Source organism: Cervus canadensis, chromosome 5 (assembly GCF_019320065.1).
Source record: "Cervus canadensis isolate Bull #8, Minnesota chromosome 5, ASM1932006v1, whole genome shotgun sequence".
Taxonomy (NCBI): domain Eukaryota; kingdom Metazoa; phylum Chordata; class Mammalia; order Artiodactyla; family Cervidae; genus Cervus; species Cervus canadensis.
This window is the reverse complement of record NC_057390.1, coordinates 83,459,870-83,479,398: the sequence shown is the minus strand read 5'-3', so window position 1 is coordinate 83,479,398 and position 19,529 is coordinate 83,459,870. Positions and strand designations below refer to the sequence as shown.

The 19,529-nt window shown below is 47.5% G+C and overlaps 1 protein-coding gene across 4 annotated transcripts in view; it reads left to right on the top strand.

The window, feature by feature from the left end:
- The window catches only part of ASAP2 (ArfGAP with SH3 domain, ankyrin repeat and PH domain 2), a 153,720-nt gene that overhangs the window by 89,933 nt on the left and 44,258 nt on the right, over nt 1-19,529 (top strand). For all 4 annotated transcript variants that reach the window (XM_043469389.1, XM_043469387.1, XM_043469386.1 and 1 more), the window contains exons 7-11: nt 4,527-4,612; nt 10,929-11,004; nt 11,276-11,362; nt 17,333-17,436; nt 17,668-17,737. In XM_043469389.1, coding sequence (XP_043325324.1) covers nt 4,527-4,612; nt 10,929-11,004; nt 11,276-11,362; nt 17,333-17,436; nt 17,668-17,737 — 423 coding nt within the window. The remainder of the gene's footprint in view (nt 1-4,526; nt 4,613-10,928; nt 11,005-11,275; nt 11,363-17,332; nt 17,437-17,667; nt 17,738-19,529) is intronic.

Below are 19,529 nucleotides of genomic sequence, written 5' to 3'. Positions count from 1 at the left end.
GGCAACCCACTCCAGTATCCTTGCCTGGGAAATCCCGTGGACAGAGGAGCCTGGTGGGCTATAGTCCATGGGGTCGCAAAAGAATCAGACATGACTTATCGACTAAACAACAGAACTTGAAAAGAAGGTTCTTTCTGCCTCACACAGATCCTCCTGGAAACACCTCTTCTCCGCTTTAAGTCAGCTAGAATACCCCCTTAAAGTGAAGTTGTTCAGTCATGTCCAACTCTTTATGACCCCAAGGACTGTAGCCTACCAGGCTGCTCCATCCATGGAATTTTCCAGACAAGAGTACTGGAGTGGGTTGCTGTTTCCTTCTCCAGGGGGTCTTCCCGACCAGGGGATCGAACCTGGGTCTCCCACATTGCAGGCAGATGCTTTACCATCTGAGCCATCAAGGAAGCCAGAATACACCCTTAGGTGCTTTTAAGGAGGTACCAGGGGGGTGAGACCACCCCTCCCCCCCAAAGCCATGGTCCCCTCTGTTAGCGTGAGGGTCTGTTTCCAGAAGCCCCTGCCTCTGCAGGTGTCCACCCCCCACACCCATCCTGGGCTCCACCTGCTCGGGGTAGGGATGCTCCCAAGGCCTGAAGTCCCCTGTCCCACTCCACCTGCAGCCTGCGTCCTCGCCTCCGGGAGGCGAAAATGGCAGGACCGACACTCAGAACTTTTCTTTGCTGGAGGTTCAGGGATGGAATGGAGAAGGACATGGCAACCCACTCCAGTACTCTTGCCTGGAAAATCCCGCAGACGGAGGAGCCTGGTAGGCTACAGTCCATGGGGTCGAACAGAGTTGGACACGACTTAGCGACTTCACTTTCATTTTTCGCTTTCATGCATTGGAGAAGGAAATGGCAACCCACTCCAGTACTCTTGCCTGGAGAATCCCACAGACGGAGGAGCCTGGTGGGCTGCTGTCTATGGGGTTGCACAGAGTTGGACACGACTGAAGTGACTTAGCAGCAGCAGCAGGGCTGGAAAGTCCCCAAGACCACCCATGCAAGCCTTTGCTTCCAGCCTTTTTTTCATGCCTTGCTTGGGGGTCTGTTCCACAGCTCGTGGAAACAGTTCCCCCCTCGCCCGAGGGCTCATGCCTCCAGGCGGTGGCAGTGGAGTGTCCGTGTTTGGTGGCATTTGTGTTCTCCCACAGCAGTGCAGACGTACATTTTGAGTGTGCCCGTGCAGGGGTGATGTTTGTGATAGGCACTGAGACTCGGTTCAGCCAGCAATCCATTCCCTGTAAGCCATCCACAGCAAAGCTCATCAAAAGGCACTTGGTGATTTTAGGATGTTTGTTAATTACAGCAAGCACCTAGCCTTTCCATATGTGTATCTTAGGAGTGTATTTAAATGAGTTTCTATTCCCAGAGTACACTAAGTGGTCTTCGGAGGAGAATCGGTTCCTGGGACAAGAGACGTTTGTCTGATATTAGTACAGCCACACCAACTCTTTTTTGGTTTCTGTTTGCGTGGGGTTTCTTTTTCCAGTCTTTTACTTTCAACTTACGCATATCTTTGGCTCTGAAGTGTGTTTCCTGTGGGCAACCTATATTTGGGTCATGTTTTCTTTATCCAGTCTGACAATCTCTGCCTTTTGATGGGATTCTTTAATCATTCACATTTGATGTTACTGTCTATGTGGTTGCAATAGTAACATCAAAAAAGTCTGTTCTTTTACCGTTTTTTTTTTTTTTTTATGTCTTAGGTCTTTTTTGTTCCTCTGTCTCCCCTTTGCTGCTTTGTTTTTCATTACGTGAATATTTAGAAAGGTGTAACTAAACTCACAGTGTTCCTGTAGATAGGAGAGTGGATGTTTTTAGCCACATGCTGTTTTATCCCAGCAGGCATCACTTAGACTAACACCTGCCTAGTCCGTTTCGCACAGTGTTGGAGAAATCAGCCCAGATGACAGGAGACAGGGACGAGAAAGCAAAACCGCTGCATGTCCTACAGACACAGGGCGTTGCTTTTATTGGAGAGGGATAAAATGAAGTAGCAGTGTTTCACGGAGAGTGGATTTGGAGGGGCGTGTGTGTGAGTTCAGGTTGTGCTCTCTCTTTGGCTAGTGAGGAGGAAAGCTGTTGACCTGAACTCTGCAGGACTGCTTATTCAAGTACGTTTAAGGACGAGAGACTCAGCCTGGGTGTTACTGGCGTTTCCTCGTGTTGAGGCTGTGCTTTCTGTAGCATGCACCTGGTGTGCACCCAGCACTGGGGCTTGTCCTTGTCTGGGCGAATGGGCTGTGAGGACTGTCAGATGGGTTATTTTATTGGAAAGGCGCTATCTACCCGACACCGCTAAGTCACACACACGAGTTGTCTGTTGGGCGGGTCCCCAGTCTGTGCTGAGCATCACAGGGTCCCCGCTCTGCGGAGCTGGCTGGGGCAGGGCCCAGCGCCGTGTGCAGGCACAGAAGTGGAGGTGGGCCAGCAGGCCGTGAGGTCGGAGTTTGCAGAGGAGGACGCATCTGATGAAGCTGCAGACGCTGACCAGCCAGACCTGGGCTGGAAAGAGAGTGTGTCTGAAAAGCAGTCCCCGAAAACCCGGCCCCTCAGAGTGAAGACTGCTGCAGTTACAGTGGCGTTAGAATCGTGCAACCGCTTCCTCAAACTGAAGCCCTCGAGCTTTGTAAATGCTCAACATTGTTCAGGTGTTTACCATTTTAGTTGCCTCGGATCTAATGTAGAGAAGTGACTTTCAGGTGTTTATTCTAAACCTGTGGGATTTTTTCTTCAAAACGAATTTTATAAAGACATTCAGTATGCCAGATCGGTAATACAGAGTTCATGTGAATAGAGAATGTATGAGAGATCCGCCCTTGCTTTTCTTATCATTATAAAAATATGTGCTTTAAAACATTGGTCAGTATATATGTGTGTGTATGTATATATGTGCATGCACGCGTGCTTAGTCGCTCAGTCATGTCCGACTCTTTGCAACCCAACGGACTGTAGCCCGCCAGGCTCCTCTGTCCATGGGGATTCTCTAGGCAAGGATACTGGAGTGGATTGCCATGCCCTCCTCCAGGGGATCTTCCCAACCCAGGGATTAAACCTGTGTCTCTTATGTCTCCTGCATTGGCAGGCGGGTTCTTAACCATTAGCACCACCTGGGAAACCCATGTATATATGTGTATATGCATAAAAGAAATTAAAAGTCACTACAGATTTTATTTATTAAGGTAACCACCTTGACATTTAGCTGCACATCTTCCAGATGTCCCTGGTACGCGTACGTTAAAGACAGTTTGTGTAACCAGGATCATTCTCTACTGCTGCTTTGTATCCTGATTATTTTCACTCACTAGTGTGCCACAGACATCTTTGCACATCAGGAAGTCTCTGCTTTATTGGCTTAATCACTAATAGCCCTTCTTTCTATGGATGCGCCACACTTTAGTTCCCTGTTCATTACATTTGGCTTGTTGCCATTTTTCATTTTTACAAGCAAGTCTGCAATGAACCTTTTCTATTCATCTTTGTAAATTTTTATGATTGTCTTCTTAGAATAAATACCCAAAAGTAGAATTTCCAGGTCAAAGGGCACATGGATTTTAATGTTGACACATGGCCAAACATCTCATTAACCATCTAACCATTTTGCTACATTGCCAGACATCTTATTTAATTAACAGTGAAGAAGTATCAGAAAGGAGGGAGATGAGGATGTAAAGGCAATGATGTAGTTACCGTTTCAGAGCAGCTGGGCAGGAGGACACTTGAAGGCGAGTTTCCCAGGTTACAGCTGAGATGCCAGTGGTCAGCGGGGGTCAGCAGCTCTCTAGGGGGCTTTCAATCTTAGAGGTGACTTATTCTCAGGATTGTAAATATATCCTATTTTGATAGTGAAGGGGAGAGGGAATTTATGGGATCTTTTGTTCTATAAACTCTTAGCAAAGAGCAAATGTACGTCCTGATGCTAGTTCTATATATCCCTGGGGTTTCCTGCTGTCTTATGATTGTTAATGAATTCTCCAAGTTAAAAATGATTTTAATTTATTTGAATTTAAAATTTGTTTTTTTTAATTCAAACAATCACAATGTTTATTTAAAGTGTCGGGGAAGTGTTTCAATATCAGAGATGTGGAGACAAAGCCTTAACTACGGAAGACCTGCAGTTAGTGTTTAGACAATGACCTACCTGAAGAAAGGGCCCTGGAACAGGGGATGTGGACCTCAGAGTCCAGAAGGTGGAACCCTTTCGTTCTAACCATCCTCACTCTTCCATGCAACTGGGGCAAAAGTTTCCCCTAGCTGGTTAAGATAGACTGTTTTATTGCAGGGAGTTCTTGGCACTTAAAGCTAAACATTTGATTACCCAAAGGTCAGGTAATTCATGTGGCACCAAAATAAAAGAAGCATTTAGTTGTGGCCTTCAGAAAATATTAAGCATCTATCATGAGACCTACCCATAATACAGGATGTCAGAGAAGGCCCGGAGGTGACCTGTCCTCAGAAGTTCATGTTCAGCTCATTTTCTGTTTCTATGACATTTCCTGTTTTTTTTTTTTTTTTTTTTTTTAACAGTATCTGCTGAAGGTCAATGAAATTAAGATTAAAAAGGGAGTGGATTTACTTCAGAATCTGATCAAGTATTTTCACGCTCAATGCAAGTAAGTTCTTGGTTCTTTTCCTTCATTATCATGGTATTTCAGATGTTTCTCTCTTTAGGGCAGCTTCTTGGAGATCTGTAGTATTATGCTGAGGAAAATATGCTTGTATTTAAAAATATACTAGTAAATAAGTAAGAAGAGTGAAACAATGAGGCATGCTGCCACACAGACGAACCTTCAAAACACATAAAGTGGAAGAAGTGAGAAACAGAAGACCACAGACTGAATGAGTCCACTTACTTGAAAGATTGGGAATGGGCAGACCCACTGAGGCAGGGCTTGAGGGGAGGGGGAGAGTGGGGAATGACTCCCAGGGGCCACAGGGTTTCTTTTTGGGCTAATGAAAATATTCTGAAATTAGACAGGGCTGATGATTTCTCAACTTTGTGAATAAATATACTAAAATCCACTGAACTGTATGTTTTAATAGGTTGAATTTTACAGTTTGAGAATTATATCTCAAAAACTAAAAAAGAACATAAAAATCTACATTACTTTATCAAATGTACTTTTTTTTCTTTTTTTGTAAATCACCAAACTAGTTTGATTCTTGGATGTTCTTTTTGTTAAAAGAGAAGTGAGATGGTGTTAATGCGGAGTCTTAAATTAGGAGACTACTTCCATGTATTACTGATCTATAAAACAGATGATGTGCTAAGCAAAGGCAGCTGTCTGGGGAAAGAGGGTAAACCGTTCAGGGTCAGGGGACTGCTCACGTGCTCATCTTCGCTGTGTCTGTCAGCTGTCCGTCCACACCGGGGCCTCATTGTCTTTCCTGTTCCTCAGCCTGAGTCTCACCATTGACGTGAACAGGCTGCGGGCTCAGTCACTGCTGCTGTTGGCTGTGTGCTGTTTTGGGGGCCCCCTGAGATGCTGGAGACAGGGTGGTGTACGTCCCGGGCCCAGCGCCTGCTGGAGCAAGACGCAGGCAAACCCACATATAATCGGACGCTTCGCAAAGTGTTCTGACGTACCAGAGCCTGAGAGAGTCTAACAGAAGGACCTAATTTAGATCGAGGTGGAGGGCAGAGATTCCTTCTCTGTTCCGTCCTTGCCGTGTTTTCCAGCTGGCGGAGCACGCACCTGGCCCACAGGAGGTGTTCAGATTCTTGAGTTACCTGCAGGTCTCTATCAGGGACGTGGATTCTGGAGTCTGAAGGACACGGAGGGGCCGGCAGGTGGGGAGCAGGGGAAGAACCTTCCAGGCAGGGTCAGGGTCTCGAGGCAGGAGGGAAGCCAGCCCGCCTGAAGCCTCGTGAGCGAACTGAAGCTGCATGGGAAAGCTGGAGGCGGGCATGGCCTGGTGTCTTGTTCACGGCATTAGATTCTGTCCCACACATACGGGGAGGCGCGCAAAGTTTCAAGAGGAGGCTTCATTCAGCAAGTGTTGGTTGAGCTCCGGAGGACACAGAGTGATACAGAAGGTCCAGGTGATACAGCAAGAAGGAAACTGAGCTCCTCCCTGTGTGGACCTACCGGTGGGACGGGGGACAGCAGCTAGCCAGCCAGCAGGGGTGTGATAGTCTGAGGGAGCGGCTGTGACCTTGAGGAGATGGCTGCAGGACGAGAGGAGAGTGGAGTTGATTGGGAACATCACGGAGGTGTCTCCCGATCCATTTCTGCTTTCACGGGGTTGCTCTGGGTGCCGAGAAGGACCAGATGGGATGGGATGGGTGTGCGACCACTCAGGCGCAGGGGTCGTGTCCAAGGGTGGCTGGAGCCCAGGCTGCCTGGGCCTGGGGATGTGTGAGTGACATGGAACTCTCTCGAGGGTGTTGTTCCCACATGTGTCCACATGCCTTTCCCTTAACGGGCTGGGCCCCGCACTGGTATCCTTTACCCTGCTGTCCCCTTGGCCTGGAACGCAGTTCCGTTCCTTCTGTGCCTTCCCCCAGCCTCTGGTCCTGCGAGACCCGGCTCAGGTGTAGCTGCCGCTGTGAGGGCGTCCGCTCGCCCCACCTGCACACGGCTCTTCCCTGTGTCCCCATGGTGCTCGCTGCACATCCCCGCGATGGCGCCTTTCGTGTGTCCTGTCTCCCGCCCAGCTGTCTCCTCTGCCGAGATGTCCTCCGTGACATTTATTTTTTCACCTTCGGCCACGCCCCATTTCCCTGGCCCGGTTTGCAGCGGTGAATTCACTGAATTGGGTGGAGCCGGGCTTCGGAATTCTTAACACTCCTCTGGCCATGCTGAGTTTCTGAAGTGGAGGCCCAGCAGCAAAGGGAGATGTGTCGTGTGCTTCATCCTGGGTTAAAAGAAGCGCTCCCGGTGTGGAGCTTAGAAAATAGGAAGACCCTCAGTTTGTAGAATTTTTAAGATGATTTCTTTTACAGAAACTCAAAATGCTATGTGATGACCATACAAGTTACTTCTTCAGTCTTCTCCTGGTAACCTTATGTGAGGCCATTTAGGAAGTGGATCGCTTCCTTGCTGATATTTTATTTTTTAAGAAGTTATTCTGGGGTTTCCTTTTTTTTTTTTTTCCTTTATTTTGCCCAAACTAATCAGTTGGTTAGCAACAGACCACTTGTGGAAAAGTGAATGAGTTGGCCTTTTATGGGCATGAGCTCAGTAACTTTTAAAAATGATGAGTCTTCCATTACTTCCTTTTTGGATGGAGCATGTGTGTGTGTGTGTGTGTGTGTGTACACATGTATATACCACATGCTCTTCAAATCATTTAAGAAGCTTTGACTTTTCAAATGCATATTTGGAGAGCATAAAACGTGGAGCTTGAGTGATTCAGCCACTGGATGAAGGAGCCTGTGGCCACACACGTGTTTATCCGCCAGGCAGTTCCCATGCGTCCCCATGTCACACTCTGTCTCCACGTCTCCGGGAGCATGGCCCTGCCTGGTGAGCGCGGTGACCCCGGGGCAGAGGCAGCCTGCTCAGTGGGGCTGCTGGTCTCTGCAGGTGCCCAGAGGCCTCACGGTGGAGCCAAATTCCCTGGAAGCATACTTGCTTGTTCTTCCTGAGAACTTAGACAGACTTTACTCTTCTTCTTCCTTTTTGCTTTCTCCAGAAGCCTTCTTGAAGAGTATCTTCTTCATCTTCAGTTGCCCAGATGTGTCCGACTCTGCGACCCCATGGACTGTAGCCCATCAGGCTCCTCTGTCCATGGGATTCTGCAGGCAAGAATACTGGAGTGGGTTGCCATTTCCTCCTCTAGGGGATCTTCCCGACCCAGGGATCAGACCTTGTTCTCCTGCATTTGCAGGCAAATGCTTTACCACTGAGCTACCTGAGAAGCTGATTGTCTTATAAACTTATGATCTATGCCTTTTATATCATGTAAGGGAAGAAGTGGCATCTTCAGTTCCTAGAAGAACCTGGACAGTGTCTTAATAACTTTTGCTGCTGAAGACTGAGGCTCCTGTTCTCTAGTGGAATCTAAAACTAGGCAGTGTTTAAAACAAACAAAAACGGTGACATTCTAGACAGTGGTGATGAGCGCTGCAGTGACTCGTTCTTTGTACCTGCTGGGAACCTCTGTGACCAGTGACGGCTGATGTCCTTGGGTTGCAGATGGAATAAGACCTGCTCTGGTGCCCGGGAGAGGTTCCCTCCAAGAGAGAGAGGGCCAGAGGCCCCCAGCCGTGAGGGCGTGCTGGTGGGAAGGCTTAGGAGGGGGAGGCCGCCCTGCTGGTTGGGCACCTGAAGGTTGCATTTCAGTGGGAGTGTTATAAAGGCTGGCGAATTTGATCAGGTAGGCTAGAAAACGTTAGATAAAAAGCAAAATTTGGTATTTGGTAGTATGGATGATACTGTTGAAGCTTGGGAAAGCACTGACAGGCTCAACCTAAGAAAACTGCCTGGGAGTTTATACTTAGGCTTGAAGTGACAGCAGTTGGTAAAGAGGCCTCTTGTTCTGAAGCGTTCCCCCTAAGGGCAGAAAAGATAGACATGATACACATGCCTCAATAAGGATCGGTACACAAAAGATAAGAGTTTTGGAAATCAGTGGGAAGAGCTTTCTAGGTAGATGGTCAAGATTGGCGAGGCTTTCCACGACTATGAAATCTAAGTCTGGATCATTATTCCAAGCGCAGGGTCCAGTGTTGCAATGCAGACAGTGTCTGTGATGAGAAACACTTCTCTGGGCAACTGACTCCACTGCAGGGTGCATGTGGGGACTGTCGCCAGGCTCGGAGGGTCCAGGGCTAAGCACCTGCTGCCCTACGCCGGGAGCAGGACCCTTTCTGGGCCAATATCTGTGATGTTTCTCCCCCTCCCTAAACTAGCGTGTATTCAACTTCCCTTCCCTCTCTGCCTCCTTCTCTCCTTCCCCACCTCCTGCCCCCCCCCCCCAACCATCACCTCTTGCCTTCACCTATTTTACAAGAATTTTAATTGATTAGTGAAATAGTTATACAAGAAAAAAAAGTAACTCAGACAAAACATCAGAACCAAATGAGTTCTTGACAAGAGGGACATGTTTGCCCTCTCATTCCTGTGTTTGTGCTTCCCAGTTTCCTTTTCAAATTGCTGCTCTGGGTTGGGCATTGTGCTCAGAGTGGAAACATAGGGACGTGCGAGACATGGCATTTCTGCCCTGGCAGTGGAAACAGACACGTGGAAAAGTCATTATAACCCGGACACAATTGCTCCACCAGAAGCATGTTCTATATTTAGAAAAAAAAAAAGAGTTAGGCAAAATGCAGGAATGAGAATATAAAGTGAATTGCGCAGATATCTAAAGATTAAAGTAAGAAATGCTGATAGCCCAGCCTCTTTCCTAATAACCAGCTCATAACGGTTCGTGACCCGCATGCTGTGTGTACGTTTCCCCCTTCCTTCCTTCCTCCTCCCTCCTTGGAGTTATTGTATTAAGTATCATGCAGTATTGTTTTTACAACCCCTCCTATTAATTGCAGACTTGATATGGGAAATTCCCACAGGACCGTTGCTGAGTTTAAAAGAAAGAAGCGTGTGAACCCCAGGTCACTTTTTGAAAATAGTCTCCTTGGTACCCAGTAAACCAGCAGAAGTTAGAGACGCCTTCCTTCCTTCATTAATTTCTTCCTTCAACAAATATCGTGCGCTTGAGATGTGTCAGGTTTTGCGGGTACCGTATCCTCACTCTCCCAGAACTTCGGATCTGATTTTAAACTGTTACCCCAATGAACACATAACGGCAGTTGTGGTGAGTGTTTCGAAGCCAGAGACAGAATCTCTGAGAGAATCTGGTGAGGAGACCTCTTTGAAGGGAGGGGAGTGTGGCACACCTTGCTGATGAGGCCGTATTTAGCTGAAAACTTGGAGAGTGAGTGGGAACCAGCCAGGTGAACCAGAAGGCAGACTGCAGGGCCTCCTCAGAGGAAAGAACAGTCTGTTGCAAAGGGCCTGAGGCAGAGATGACTGGGTGGCCATGGAGGAGTAGGGAGAAGTCAGTAAAGGGGCAAGGAGGGTGGATTGAAGCTTGGAGGTGGGCACTTCAGGCCTTGTTACCTGTTTTGAACCCTCGCCTAAGTTCCCGGAAGCCTCTGCTTCCCCTCAAATGGGCTCAGAGGCCAAGCTGCAGAAAAAAATCATCCAGCCTCCATTCTCATTCGTGAATCGCTTGTTACAAGTGACTTTATGAGCCTTGGGTTCTGAGCATTAAAAATGTTCCTTTTGATATTTGATCTCAAGTTCTCTGACCACGTCTGCCTGCTCTACACACAGGGCCATCTGTGTGCATTAAGCCAGCTTGCTTTTTTCTTTATCCTTTGTCTTTTCCACTTAGCTGTGGCCTGTTAAGGAGTCTAATTTAGTGTCTTATTCTTACGTTCACCCTGTGCTTCTCTGGCCTCAGACTCTTCTACTGCTGAACCCAAGTCTCTGCTGTGATTTGTCGGGAGAGTCCTGTTTCCCACTATAAACTGAGAATTTAGGGCTCATTTTATACGAAACGGTAGTGTTTCAACCTTTTCTGCTCTGTTTGTTGCTGGGTAAGTAGCTCTTAGCATCTAGTCACATAGACTCTTGTTATTCAGATGGTGGTTTCTCTCGCTTGGGCTGTGTGGTTCCCCTTCCCTGGTGTCCACAGACTCTGCCTATATGGCATCAGCAAGTGACTGGTGACTACCTGAATCTTCCAGGAAAAATCACAGACACTAGGCTCATTGCGGTTCCTTCTCAATTCATTGCTCATAGGTTTGAACATCACTTTGTTCGTGGTTTGCCTGATATTTTAAGGTTTGGTTTCTAGTCTTTTCCCCCCAGAAATTACATCATGATCTCAGCCATTTCCTTTAAAGAAGTCTTTTTTCTCCATCTAACAAAATTGTTTTCTCTTTTATGAAACACAGCCTATGCTGTTTTTTCCTCCTAGTTTTTTCCAGGATGGACTGAAAGCAGTTGAAAGCCTCAAACCTTCCATTGAAACACTTTCCACAGACCTTCACACAGTAAGTAACTTCCCTCCCAAGTGTGTGTCGAAAGTATGCACTACGCACTTGGATTTAAGCGTTGCTCCCGTGTGATGTCATGTTTGCATGCCGCACTGCCCAGAATGTGACCGCCCTGGAGTGCCCCCATGGAGCGTGGGGAACAGGGTTCCCACTCTGTCCTCCGTCTTTGTTTGGGAGGGAAGGTTGCAGTTGTTGAGAAATGACCATGAGCTTCACCATCTCGCTGCACCTCAGCTATACTTTCTCTGCTTTGTTATGTTTTTTAAAGATCAAACAGGCCCAGGATGAAGAGAGAAGGCAGTTGATACAGCTCCGAGATATTCTGAAATCGGCATTACAGGTTGAACAGAAAGAGGTGAGGGGATTTAAGTTTGAAAGATCGCTGTTTTATCCTCTCATCCCTTAGTCTCGGGGGCTCTAGGACTGAAGAGGTGAGATCCAGGTCTCTGGGTGCTCCTTCACTGCGGGGTTGTATTGAACAGCATGAAAATATGTAGTTTGTTCTTTGAGTTGGTTTTATAAAACCATCTTTTAAAATACGCTTATTTCGTGGAGGAACCATTACCATAGGCCTTGCCTTAATGGCAGCATTTCAACAATTGCTGCTCCATCCATCTTACCGTCTCTTCACGTAGGCACTCGTCGTTCATATCAATTACTGTTGATTCGCTCCCCGGGGCTCTGTGGTTCCGCTGCCCTGATGTCCATGGGCCCTGCCCGTGTGGCATCAGCAGGTGACTGGTGACCATCTGAATCTTCCAGCCTGGAGATGATGTTCCATAAAATGGGAGGAACTCGATTTTCTGCTTTCTGATGGGCATAAACCTTAGTTTCTTACATCATCTCTTTCATATAATTATTTCTTCTCTGTGTACTAACACATTTGCAGTGATCATTTGTATGTGGGGAGCTCGGTAGAAAAATCATTAAAAGGTACATTTTAAGGTGATTTCACATGTTTGCTACAGTGCAGATATTATAATGTAAAATTTAATGCAAACCCACATCCTTGTCAATGAAATCAAGTGAATTTCAGTTGTCAATGAAATCAATCGTCTATTAAATGACTTAGCAGGGTGTAAAGTTCACTGCTAGCATTTTGGCATGCTCTATTTTGTTTGAAGTTCTTATACTATAACTGAATATTGTTGTTTTTCTCCCGAATGCATTTACCTTTTGTGACCGAAGTCTAGGAGAGTAAGTAGTTCAGTATTTTTAATAAATCGTACAACTTTGCATGCTTTCTTCATGAACTTCAAAAAATAGATACTTCTTCCATGAAATGTCTAATAGCAGTTTTTATCTTTGTTCTTCCTCTTCCAAGAGCTGTGGGTTTTATTAAAAGACCAAAGAATTTGAATGCATAACTGTTAGTGAAATGGAAGTTTTCCAAGTTTCCAGTTTAGCCTTTGGGGGTCACTCCTTTGTGAAGGTGAAACCGCTGGCCCCTTCCCCTTCCACTACATCACTGAGTTCTGCCTGTCTTCGGAAGCACCTCGGTGTCTGCCTCGGGGGCAGGGACTGCCTCTGTTCCCCACAGCCCCAGTGACCTGTATTGCACATTCTGTTTGAGTGACGTTTTAAAAAAATGACAGCATATACATTTGGGGGCTTGCTGGCTGTGTCCTCAAATGTACAGATGCTTTTTTCTCCAGCTGGACCTCATGCAGGCAGAGGAGGCCTTCCAGCCTTCTCTGCCCGGCTGGCCATCACGTCATCACACCATATTGCTCCTCTGTAGGCTCTTGATAAACACGGGTCAGCTGAGTGAGAGGTTGGCAGATTGAGGTCGGATGTAGTGCTGGAAATTTCTCACAGCCTGGTGACTTCCTCCCGGGCTAGAGAAATCTAGGTCCTGATATCCCCAAACATGGAATATAAACAGCAAAAGGGGGGGAGAAAGAGCTTGGAGTGTGGAGACTACCATGGCCTGATTGTAACCAGAGGAGATGGCACTGATGTAGGAGCCATGGCCCCGGAGAACTCAAGGAGGATCCCTGAAGAAGGGTCAGACCTGTGAAGCAAAACCCAGGTTCAAAATCCCGGAGAGCAGGAGAGCAGGTGCTGGGGTTCTGGGGTTCGGTAGCCTTCTGGGCACAGAGACGGGGGGCCTGTGTTTGCTTTGGCTGCCTGGGAAGAGGAGGTTATTTATAGCTCTGCAGAAAAGTGTAACAAACTTAACCAGCACAGACCAGAAGTCTTTAATGGCTTGTTGTTTTTCTGTTTTTTTGTTGACCAGCCTGTCTGCCCCAGATGCACACAGGGGTCAAGTGAACCTTCTTGACTGGTTCCTCTGGCTTTACGCCCAAAGAACCCACTCATCCACTGGCTGTGAATGTGTTGTCTTTTCTGTGTCTCACACTCTGTGTTGCTTTTTGATGATGATATTTCATCAGCTGGACATTCTGTGAATACACTGCAAGTAGTAAAAAAAAAAAAAAAATGTGTGTAAGTTAAATTTGATCTGTTTTAAAATGATTTTTGTAATTGAGGTCCCTGCACTTAAAAGAATTGAACATTTGGGCGTTACTGTTGTTTAGTTCTCATTTGCTTCTTTTTGGATTCTCTTCTGGATTCTCTGTGACACAGAAAAGTGAAGGTGTTGATGGATTTTATTCAGTGTTTTAAAAATTCTAAATCTCCATGATTATAGTTCATAAAAATTAGGTAAGATGCCCCAAAGAAACTGCGTTGTTGGTTGGTAGGACTTATCCCCTATGTCCTCTGTGGCATTTCCTGCCTGCTTCACTTCTCAAGGTTTTCCAGGCACTTGACAAGTGTGACTAGTAATCAGGCCTTACAGCAGCATGGCGGGGCAGGTAGTGTTAGCCCACGTTTACAACTTGAGTCTGAGAAATGCATTTGCTGGAGTGATCTCGGGTTTGAGCCCTGGTTGCTTCCAGTGTAGGGCTCTTCTCTTTCCAGCTGTATTATGTGACTTTAATAAGATCTCTGTCAGATAGGATCTCTTAAGAAGCTACTCAGAGGGAATTCTCTGACGGTCCAGTGGTTAGGACTTGGCGCTTTCACAGCCAGGGCTTGGGTTCAATCCCTCGTTGGGGAACTAAAATCCTACAAGCTGCGTGGCACGGCCGAAAAAAAAAATGCTGCCCAGCAGTAACGGGGAACAGGTGGTAAGAGATGTTCACAGACCACAGCTTAGTGCTCACTTGGCAGAGCCCCACCCCGTTATGTCCATGCACATGTGTCCAGGGACATGCCTGGGGGAGATGGGGGCGGTTGGACATCACACCACTCCCTTCGCAGAGAGACTTGAAGCCTCCAATCCATTCATCATGAGAGTCATCTGAACATAGACTTTCTGAGAGGCGGATGGATAAAATGTGAAAGTGTTCGTGATGTTCTAGATTCCTAGGGAGCTCAGGGATATTTCTGGGGTGTGTGCGTGTGTGTGTAAAATATGCAGCATCCTTCTCCCAGGGCCTTCCCAGGTGGTGCAGTGGTAAAGAATCTGCCTGCCAGTGCAGGAGACTCATGATGTGTGGGATCGATTCCTGGGTCAGGAAGATCCCCTGGAGTAGGAAGTGGCAACCCACTCCAGCATTCTTGCCTGGAAAGTCCCATGGACAGAGAAGCCTGGCGGGCCACAGTCCATGGGTTGCAAAGAGTCAGACACGACTGAGCAACTATGCACATATCATGTCCCCACCCCATTCCTAAAGATTTCAGATATGGAGTCTACTGCTCATCTAGGTGGTTTCTATCTCAGCAGGCTCCAGCAGCTAACCCTTCATAAGGCCACACAAAACTGAAGATCTTGGTTGGTGCCTGGGATCTGGGAATTTGTCTGGGTGTCACAGGACAGAGGGTATATGGGTATTGATAGAATTTTATGAGCACTTTCTGAAGGTCTATAAAATGCCTACATAACCTGTGTGCTTCAGACATACAAACCGTCTCCACGGGGAGGCTCACTCCGTCGGGTCTTAGGTCGTCCTTGGCCCTCCTGGGAAGCATGCGTACGCTGGAGAGCCTTCGAGAGCCTGGGCAGTGTGGACGCCCCGGCCAGTTTTCCGTGTTGTTAGGTGATGGGTCTCCTTAGAATGAAAGGCTCTTGTCCCTTGATGTACATTCCGTTCAGCTGAAATCTTGGTTATATGAGAGGGCCAGCATTACTTCCTTCCCTTGATCACATGTTGTGTAAACAGGTAAAGAAAGTCTGTTTTTTTGTTGGGTCACAATAGAAGTCACCTGGAAGGTGCTGCAGTAGTTCTAAAGCAGGTTCAGTTTTATGTTGGATGGATTATAATCCTCTTACAAATTTTAAATTTTATAGTTTCAGATTTGCTTGCACTTTTAAATTGATTCAGGAAACACCTTGTCTGAAGAATAAAACAGTAATTTCTTCCCCAGCCTCTGGCATCGTGTCTGATTCTGCTGAAAAGAAGAACGTCCTTTATATCCTGTTCATAAGACCTGTGAAGAGTTCTGATTAATATGCATGGCATGAACACTTTTAGCAGTGTGTCGCATGTTTCACCACTTATTTTGTTCAGGGTTTTTTTCCCCCCCTCCCCAGATCAATAGACGTATTTCTTGGTTGTACAGTGTAGCCTTTTGACAGGTCTATTTTTAGGCTTTTGCAGAGATTCAGATAAGTGAGCATTGTTTCTCCATTTCCCCTCCACTGCAGTGATGTTTAAAGCTGGTTTTCTCTAAACGTCTAGTACCAGTGTATGCTGCCCTTCTGAGAGAATATGGGAACTGGGACCATTCTCATCTCATGAATGAGCTGTTTGCCTTAGTTGTTTAGGGGCATGAATCCCGGTGGAAAAGGGGGATGTTTTTGCTGTCTGGGGCTTGCTTGTTCAGGCTCTGTTGTCAGTTCAGTTGTGGAATGGTTGTGCATATTATTGATTTCTCAGATGAAGATTAAAAAAAAAAATTTTTTTTTGCTGAATTATCTCACCTATATTCCAGAGTTTAAAAAGTCAGTGCCAGACAGCCCATGTTCATGGATTGGAAAACTTAGACTATTCTTAGGATGGCAGCATGCCCCCAAATTGACCTACAGATTCAGTGCCATCCCTATCAAAATAAAATCCCAGCTGCTATTTGCAGAAATCCGCAGGCTGATTCTGAATTCATACGGAAATGCAAAAGGACCCAGAATGGTCAAAGCAGTCCTGAAAAAGAAGAACAAAGTTGGAGGACTCAGCTCTTCTGGTTTCAGAACTTACCACAAAGCTGTAGTAGTCAGGACAGTGTGGCATTGACGTGAAGATGGGCACATAAATCAGTGACACCCTCACATTTATGGTCAGTGGATTTTCAGCAAAGGTGTTAAGACAGTGCAATGAGAAGGGCTTCCCTGGTGGCTCAGATGGTCAAGAATCTGCCTGCCATGCAGGAGACCTGGGTTCAATCCCTGGGTTGGGAAGATCCTCTGGAGGAGGGAATGGCAACCCCTCCAGTGCTCTTGCCTGGAGAATTCCATGGGCAGAGGAACCTGGTGGGCTACTGTTCATGGGGTCACAGAAGAGTCAGACACGAATGAGCGACTTTCACTTTCCAATGAGGAAAGAGTCGTCTTTTCAGTAGATGACGCTGGGACAGGATAGCCAGAGCAAAAGAATGCATTTGGCCCCTGCCTCACGCTATAATAAAAAGTTAGTTCAAGAAGGCTGGAGTTTGCCAGGTGTGGTGGAATGGGCCAGATTCTCAGCTGACGGGGTGGACGGTCTGCCCTGAGGGATGCCCGTGGCCCTGCTGCTAGGGTGCATGGGGTCAGAAGGAGGGTGTTGTTCATGTGTGTAACATCCCAGGTGTTCACACAGGTGGTCTCCCTCAGGCCTTCCTAGGTTTACGGTCCTGACTAGAAGTTGTTTCCTATTTTCCCAGGAGGAAACTGAGGCAGGGAGCTTAGTAACTTGCCCAAAGAAAGAGGTGGAATGGTGTTTGTGTGTTTTGCTTGAAAGCCTGGCCTTTGTCAGCGCGCTGTGTTTCCTTTCTTCTCAAAGGCTGCTTTTGCTGCGCCAGGAGCTTCTTGCCACCATCAGGGACTTAAGGCTTGTAAATGAGTGAAATCTAAGTAACTTCACAAGTCACTGCCAGACAGCCCCTCCTTTCAGCCAGTTTGGGGATGCCGGTGTTTGTTATCTCCCTCTCCAGCCTGTGGGTGGTATTTATGGGTCCCAGGATATGACTTGTATGTCCCTTTTTGGATGTGTTTACGAGGGGAACTTCTCTAATTTAAAAAAAATTTTTTTTTTTTTTGTAAGGGCGTCAGTGTCTTTGTGTGCTGCCTTTTGAAAATTGGAATCTGGACAGGATTAAAAACAACTCACTTCTTAACCCTTTTCAGGATTTGCAGATGCGCCAGAGCACGGCCTATAGTTTACACCAGCCTCAGGGGAACAAGGAGCACGGCACGGAGCGCACCGGCAACCTCTACAAGAAGAGCGACGGGTGCGTAGACAGCGTCGCTACAGGCGAGGGGTGTGCGTAGGGGTGTGCGTGTGTAGACGGCGCCGTTAGAGGCGAGGGGTGTGTGTGCATGCATAGACCGCGTCGCTAGAGGCTTGCGGGGGGTGTGTGTGTGTAGACGGCATCGCTAGAGGCTTCAGGGTGTGTGTGTGTCGTGTAGTGTCCTACATCCACAATCTCTCAACTCCTTATCTTTGCCCATGTATCTATAAGGATCCGAAAAGTGTGGCAGAAAAGGAAGTGTTCGGTGAAAAACGGCTTTCTGACCATTTCCCACGGCACCGTAAGTATCCTTTCATCGCAGTCCCCGTGGTAATGGGATGAGAGGTGCGGGCTGGAGGCCTGGTGAGGGGACCCGGCCCTGGGTGCTGGCCCTGAGGGTGCATTTTAAACACGTTTCCTGCTGAAAAAGCTTGTCTGGGTTCCTCCTCTGTTTGGTACACGTGTTCCTGTTCACAGTTCCCCGATCTGGGGCCCTTGCTGCCTAACAGCGTCAGGAACATCTGAGGAGTTGGGTGGTCTGTGTTTGGAAATTGAACGTCGCACTTGGGATGATTTCTTCTTTTCCGTTAGAGAAAAGCAGGCGGTCAGGACTCTGGGAATCAGAAATCCAAGAGAGGAGAGATTTCAGTAACTTCACTGCAGACACACTGCACCCAGCCTTCATCAGGTTCTTTTCTCCAACCCTGTATACAGTTGCCCATGCAGGAAACTGAGCCAACATAGGCTGAGCCAATTGGAAAACCAATTGGAACAGGATGGTTGGCTAATCTGGCTTGCAGAGACCGGGACTTGTAACCACAGTTATAGACACGGCCCTGGTCTCTGATGGTCTTAAGGCTTGTTATCACCTTACTGGGCGTGGACATGGGATCTGGTGAAAGCCACGGAGGCTGGTAGACATTTGTTAAATGTTTGGAGGTGGAGTTGGTGGCCGTTTTGCTGTGACAGAGGATGCTAGTGGTGGCCTGTGTTCCCACGCTCCAGGCCAGAGGCCTGGCCCTGACTGCAGGCCACGGTGGAGAAGAGCCTTCTTCCCTCCCTGCCATCACCAGCTCCCCTGGGAGGGGCAGAGCTGGGCAGGAGCGCACACAGGCTCTCTGGGCGCCCGGGTGCGTGGACGGAGCTCATGGCTCACTGTGGTTCCAGGGAAACGGCCCTTGTCCGTGTTGAGGAGTAAGGAGACAGAGTAAACCTCACTCAAAGGATGGCACTGCGGCATGGTCTGTGTTCCACTGGGAGAGGTGGCTTCCTTCATGTCCTCTGACTCTGTGTGGGGAGGGAGAGACCATAGAAGTAGTGGGTGCCAAGAGTCAGGAGGGGTCTCTGGGGACCTTTGACCTGGGGGTGGAATGGGGCTCCCGCCTGGGCAATTGAAGGTCATTTCTCTTCTGTAAAATCCGGCCTTTCCGGGCTGCCTTTACAGTCACCTCGTCCCTGTGAGGCCTTGCATTGTGGGTCCTGATGTGATGTTCTGTCCATATAGGCGTGTGTGTGTGTGTGTGTGTGTGTTGGGGTGACAATACTGTAGACTAAGGAAAGCAGATTGATTCAGTCATCAATCCTCTTTAACGTGGAGCGTGGAAAAAATGGAGGAAGGCCAGGTTCCCTTCCTGCCCTAACACCTGTGATTCTGTGGTTTGCTTTCCAACTGTTATCTACTCTGTTTTAACTCAGGTTTAATGTCTCAGTGCAGAAAATGTTATAAAGTAAGACTGAGTTTCTCTGCATGCTTGTTTACAGCCCTAAAGTCATCGGGTCTCTTTGGCTTCATTGGCGTGTCCACGAGACCCAGGGCCTCAGCTTGAACCAAAGAGTGGTTCTGCCTGCACTTCAGAGATGACAACAGGCCTGGTCATTTCTGGTAATCCTTTGCTGACAACATTGGTTCTCATCACTTCTGTTGCTTGAACTTCCTCTTAAAAGATACAGAGGCTTAGTTTTCTTGAAATGTTGCCGGGTTGTCCCAGTTTTCAGCAGATACTACTGTTATAACCAGCTTTACCAGTGTGGGGACAGCTCAGCTTGCAAGCCACACCACCACGTGTTGAGTTAGCGTTTCCTCTTTGGGGATT